The sequence below is a fragment of the Electrophorus electricus genome, chromosome 25, assembly GCF_041902795.1.
Source record: "Electrophorus electricus isolate QZ-2024a chromosome 25, ASM4190279v1, whole genome shotgun sequence".
Lineage (NCBI taxonomy): Eukaryota > Metazoa > Chordata > Actinopteri > Gymnotiformes > Gymnotidae > Electrophorus > Electrophorus electricus.
The window spans coordinates 328465-334838 of record NC_137521.1 but is presented as its reverse complement, the minus strand read 5'-3'; the positions used below and the strand labels follow the sequence as shown (position 1 = coordinate 334838).

At 38.9% G+C, this 6374-nt stretch overlaps 1 protein-coding gene across 1 annotated transcript; it reads left to right on the top strand.

Annotated features, from left to right (window-relative positions):
• The first annotated feature begins 223 nt into the window (after positions 1 to 223).
• Positions 224 to 5131, top strand: mmp9 (matrix metallopeptidase 9). Its single transcript, XM_026995530.3, has 13 exons — positions 224 to 527; positions 769 to 1007; positions 1445 to 1593; positions 1919 to 2047; positions 2248 to 2421; positions 2521 to 2694; positions 2855 to 3028; positions 3146 to 3301; positions 3500 to 3704; positions 3857 to 3996; positions 4080 to 4230; positions 4371 to 4474; positions 4630 to 5131. The coding sequence occupies exons 1-13, from the start codon at positions 387 to 389 to the stop codon at positions 4737 to 4739; spliced, it is 2046 nt and encodes a 681-aa protein (XP_026851331.1). The 5' UTR covers positions 224 to 386; the 3' UTR covers positions 4740 to 5131.
• The last annotated feature ends 1243 nt before the right edge of the window (positions 5132 to 6374 follow it).

The window sequence follows — 6374 nt, the reverse complement described above, 5'->3', positions numbered from 1 at the left end:
TATCTCTCTCTCCCTCTCTATCTCTCTTTCTGTGTCTCTTTCTCTCTTTCTATCTGTCTCTCTCTCTCTCTCTCTCTCTCTCTCTCTCACACACTCACAAACACCCCCCCACACACACACTCCACTGTATGTGGGAGGGCTAAAGTAAATGACAGATAGGGGGCGAGGCAAAGTGATCTAATCCTTTTTTGGGCTATAAATGAAGGCAGCAGAAACCCAAGGGTAGACAAGACAAAGAGCAAGAAGCAAGAACAGCCAAAAGAAAAGGCCTGAAGAAAATACTGCTATAGCTTCTTGCCTGATAGTACAGCAGCTTCACAAGGAGATTGCATAGATCTTCACAGAGCAGCAGTTTTAAAGTTTTTGAGTCTTTTAAAGTTCTCACTATGAGAACTAGTGTGGTAGCCCTTGTGGTCCTTGGGACCTGTGCTTTAAGTGTATGGTGCCGAGCAATTGCAAAAGGTTTTGTCTCTGTGACCTTCCCTGGGGATGTAATCAGAAACATGACAGACACAGAGTTGGCTAAAGTAAGTATTTTTCATCTTCTTTCATGTGTTTTGCCATTTTTTTCTGAACACCTCCCAGCTCATCATAAACATGTTGTTGCTCATTTATTATTTTTATCTCGTGTAAAGGTGGATTCTATGAAATAAAATCCATTAACATTAATCTATGCTTATGTCCACACTATGCACAGGTTCAGTGTTATCCACTACAGCACACTCCAAACTACCAGAGCCTATTTAACTTCTTGTTTTCTGTCTCCAGGACTACCTGAAGCGCTATGGTTATATGGAGACTCAGGATAAAAGTGGACTGCAGTCAGTAGTATCCACCTCCAAAGCTCTGAAGAGGCTGCAGAGACAATTCGGTTTGGAGGAGACTGGGACGCTGGATCAAGCCACAATCAGTGCCATGAAGCAGCCTCGCTGCGGGGTACCCGACATCCGCAACTTCCAGACCTTCGCAGGAGACCTAAAGTGGGATCACAATGATGTTACATACAGGTAAGAACAGTTTTATGCCTAGGTTTTTTTAAGTTTTATTTATGAATATATTTTTAGTGCCAACATTTTTTGTGTTTTTCCACTTGGTATCAAAATTTGAAAACTCATATTTCATTACTTGGACATGTTCTGCGGTTGGAGGAAGTTTCTACTTAGTCACTGACACCTGTAACCATAAACTATCATTTATGAACAGCAACAGTGATGTTTTAAAAAGTAATAGCAGACCATGAGTAAACCAGTATTGTTCACTATTGTCTTTTCATTGCTGCAAGAAGAATATTGTGATGTGAGGCCAGTAGTTGCAGAAGAGAGTTATTCTAAGAAAGATATGAAATGAGCGCTCACAGCATCATCCCCCACATCAGCAGTTTTCAGTTAAAGGCAATACAAAGGCAAACCATGAGCTGTTTTGTCTGTACTGTTTTTCTGTGTAGGATTCTGAATTACTCTCCAGACATGGGAGCTTCCCTTATCGATGATGCCTTTGCTAGAGCCTTCAAGGTATGGAGTGATGTGACCCCTCTAACTTTTACCCGTCTCTATGAAGGCACCGCTGACATCATGATCTCATTTGGAAAAGCAGGTGAGTTATGATCATAACAAGGTGAATATTTCTAACAAATACCCAAAACTCATACCTCTTTTCCAAACGGGTCCTTCTGATTTCTTGTCCAAATGTGTCCCATTCCAATTGATCTGTACACTTTAAATTTTACAGTTTAAAATGTTTAGACCATCTATATAGTACAGGAGCAAATTCATTTTTGATGGGTATACAGTCAAGCACCCTTTAGCTTTGAATGCATGCAGATTCCCTATTTGCCCTGGACTAGATAGGTAGTCCTGTGATGGCATGATACCTGGAATACTTTAAGAAAAATTGTTAAAATTAGGTGTGTCTCTTCCAGATCATGGAGACCCCTATCCATTTGATGGGAAAGACGGTCTGCTGGCTCATGCTTATCCCCCAGGCGAGGGGATCCAGGGGGATGCCCACTTTGATGATGATGAATACTGGACCCTTGGCAAAGGACCAGGTAAGAGTGACTCATGAGTATTTTCTCTCTTACTTTCAAAAGCAATTAAGTTATGCCATGGTGGTCATGCAGCATGCATTGCAGAAATGGCAAAAGCTAGAGTAACTGCTCCCTCTAGAGGTTTGATTATATATGAATATATGCACAGAACTGTAAAATTGACAAGTTTCATGTTAACATGGTTCATATTTTTCTTTCAGCTGTTAAGACTCATTATGGCAATGCAGAGGGAGCCATGTGTCACTTCCCTTTCTGGTTTGATGGGAAGTCCTACTCCACCTGCATCACTGAAGGCCGCACTGATGGCCTGCCATGGTGTGCCACCACTGCCAACTATGACAAAGACAAGAAATTTGGTTTCTGTCCTAGTGAGCGTAAGTTCACTGTCCTTCCGTGCTACAAAGATCTGAAGCACTCTTTTAAGTGTACATTAGATAGGTGAAGTTACTGAGCTTGTCTGTCTGTCTCCACAGTTTTGTTCACATTCGATGGGAACAGTGATGGTGCAGAATGTGTGTTCCCTTTCGTGTTTGATGGGGAAACATATAACAGCTGCACCACTGTAGGACGCACTGATGGGTATCGCTGGTGCGCTACTACTGCCAACTTTGACACCGACAAAAAATATGGATTCTGTCCTACCCGAGGTGAGGGCCTTTAATCCTTTCAGTACCAGTGCCATTTCTTTAATTCAGATCTGTATGCATCAGACATGCCAAATCAGCTTAATCAATCATATATTAAGTAAACTTTCTCAAAGCAATGGCTCCAGCATCCAGCTGATGTTCAGAGTATCATTGCCCACAGATACTGCTGTGATTGGTGGAAACTCTGAGGGTGAGCCATGTCGGTTCCCTTTCAACTTCATGGGGAACACATATACTTCCTGCACAAGTGATGGCCGCAATGATGGAAAACTGTGGTGTGCTACAACCAGCAACTTTGACACAGACAAAAAGTGGGGATTTTGCCCAGATCAGGGTAATTACATTGGTCTTTGCCACTTTTTTTAACCTCTTGACAGTACAGCTTACATAGTTGGGCACAAATATTGTATACCTGTGTGTACCCATTATTTGTATCCCCATTATCTTACAGGATACAGTCTGTTCTTGGTGGCAGCCCATGAGTTTGGACATGCTCTTGGTCTGGATCACTCCAACATTCAGGATGCCTTGATGTTTCCCATGTACAAATATGAAGCAGACTTCTCTCTGAATCAAGATGATATTGAAGGCATCCAGTATCTTTATGGTATGATATCAGAGTCAGGATTATTGATTAATAAGATATGTAAATGTATTATGACTTCATTTTAGATTTAAAGGAGATCACATCAAGGAGAAAATGTTATATTTTTATAAAAAAAAATTTTTTGAGAATTGCAAAAATCTTAAGATAATGAAGAGCCATGTTTACGTATTAAATATTTACCTCTTTTGCCCCATGCAGGACCCAAAACGGGCCCCGATCCCACTCCTCCCAAGTCCACAACCACTACATCTTCCCCAGTTTTTACTCCTGAACCAACAGAACAAATACCAGAGCCCACTGACCCTGTGATTACACCTGTGGACCCCTCAGTGGATGCATGCCAAGTGGACAAATTTGACACAATCACTGAGATCCAGGGAGTTCTTCATTTCTTCAAAGATGGGTAAGTACAAGTAGCTTGTATATTACTAATGTACAATAGTTGCTGAGTTTGGGTACAGTTGCAAATGTATATGAAGTGTTCCTAATGCCTAATCTTTAGTCACTAAAAATTAATCAATTATATCGTAACAAAACAAATAACTTCATTTTTAGGTACTACTGGCAGTCATCAAATAATGCTGACAAGAAACACAAAGGCCCTTTCCTGGTCTCTGAGAGATGGCCTGCACTGCCAGCCAAGATTGACACTGCTTTTGAGGACAAATTTTCCAAAAATATTTACTTCTTTGCAGGTAAAAGGTCTGTCAGATAATTTGTTATAAACGCATAATTGCAAGATTCAAATTCACAGCTTCTATTTGTCTCTTATCCTTAGACACTCAGTTCTGGGTGCATAGTGGAAAGAAAGTTATAGGGCCACGAAAAATCCAGAAACTTGGCTTGCCTAGCAACGTGCAGAATGTGGAGGGAGCCGTGCAAAAAGGAAAAAGCAAGGTGCTCCTCTTTAGTGGGGAAAATTTCTGGAGGTAAGCTCTTTCCAAAGATATTTAGAAAATCTATTTACAAACAAATAGTATCAACAAAAATAACACAGTTTTCAGCTTTATCATTTTCTTACGTTGACTAGAAAAATAAACCTATTTACTCATGCCCCTTGTCCTCTTAGGCTGGATATGACAACTCAGCAGATAGATAAGGGATACCCTCGCTTCACTGATCAAGTCTTTGGTGGGGTTCCAGTGGATTCCCATGATGTGTTCCTCTACAAGGGTATGATTCTTTTCAGTTAAATAGTCTGGCCAACGTGCTCCTTTTCACAAGCAATAATTAAATATCAGACTCCGAATTACTTACAATCTGTCACTCTTTTTATTGGTCACTAAAGGCTGAAGGCTTCTACTCATTGATTATTGATATAATTTCAGGGCACTACTACTTCTGCCGAGAAAGGTTCTACTGGAGAATGAACAGCAGACGGCAGATGGACAGAGTTGGATACGTGAAATATGACCTCCTGACTTGTTCTGACTACTGAATCTGTGCCCTTTAGAATTAGATATTACAACAGGACAGTATATTTGACTGGGACTGCAAATCTGTCCCAGATATATATGTATTTGTCTTTGAGATAAGAAGTTACAGTATTGTGCAGTTAATAAAATGTATATTTGAACATTAACTTAAGTAAAATTAACAGACAAACTTGTTTCCCTGTAATTAATAGATTTTTTTTTTTTTGCCTGGAGCAAAAGATAACTCATCAAATAAGGTTATAATCATTTAATGTATGATGTGAAAATGTTTGTGTTTGTATTTTCATTGCCTTATAGCCAAAATTTGCACATGTGAATGTTTCCCAGTTGTTTAATTTATTTGTATAAATCATTAGTTTTTTGTCATATGAATAATAAAATAATTTGTATTTCATCATGGATGATTAAGTGAACTTTTTTATGTGTCACACATAATTTGTGAAAATGTTTAGTGTTTCAAATTAAGTTTGAACTATGACTAAAAATGTTTGATATATAAATCTTTGATCCTTATACTGATCACTCAAAACCATACACAATATCTGCTACACCAAGAGCACAATTACCCAACTACTGCACTACAAAATCACATAACCTAGACCTTGCTCTCTTTAATTTCACATACAGCATTTTCTTGGCTTGTACATAAGATTTACATTTTTTTCCTTCATTTTAACATGATACTATCCAATGCATGTGTTCAGAGATTAGTTTATGAGGTTCAACAGTCTTAAGATAATATCTCCCAAACTACCCTTCAAAATTAACAAATTTATTTTGTTCCATTAATAAAATCTTAAACATCAAATCAATATATATACCCCAAACATCACTTGAAAACTTATGGTTGTGAGTAGAGTTGGTATTTTTGCACTAATCATGTTCAGATCATTAATCATCTGAACCACACCATTAAGGCATTGAACAGAAAGTTGTTGACTTTCACACATATTCAAATTAATGATTTATAAAGATTTACCTTGTTTATTCAGCCTACTTTACACACTGTGTAGTAAATTGTCAAAATTAAATTTTATTTTAGAGTGAAAATCTGACTGTTAAAGACAAGCAATGAATTAGCTGTCAACAACAGATAAACATATTTATACATTTGTTTATGTACTATCACCAAACACTTCATTGCAACCGTAGCAGGCTAAGATAGCTAACTAGCTGGCTTACTTCCATTCACTGGCCACTCTAGTAGTTACACATATCTTACCTATTTATAGATGCATTTTATGGATGCATTACAGACCGCAGCCCATCTGTTGGGCATGAACAATTTATCAGCCACATCCACACTGTACAGTTTCTGACCACAGAACCACTGCAGAGTGACAAACCCTTCCCGACATAGCTGGAGCTAGTGCAAGTTTATCAGGCTCAGCAGTGTGGGCTGGTCTTTCTGTTACTTTGGTGTTGAGTGGTTTTCCATCCTAAAACAGCCAACAGTAGCCTTGTGGGCAGAAACTAACTGGTGAAGGGCTAACAAACTGTGCACGGCATCAGATGGGGATTTTAAACCATACACCGGTGTTTCTAATAAAGAAGGCTTAGCTGGTGAATGAAATGCAAGGTGCCGTCTATGAAATGCTCAGAACATGTACGCAGCAGATATTCCAGATTTAAGTTAA

Bases quoted from the DNA above. Each gene is read 5' to 3' on its own strand.
- mmp9 (XM_026995530.3), top strand. From the start codon at position 387: ATGAGAACTAGTGTGGTAGCCCTTGTGGTCCTTGGGACCTGTGCTTTA. The intron at 1,008-1,444 runs GTAAGAACAGTT...TTTTCTGTGTAG, and splicing joins CACAATGATGTTACATACAG to GATTCTGAATTACTCTCCAG. The intron at 2,422-2,520 runs GTAAGTTCACTG...CTGTCTCCACAG, and splicing joins TGGTTTCTGTCCTAGTGAGC to TTTTGTTCACATTCGATGGG.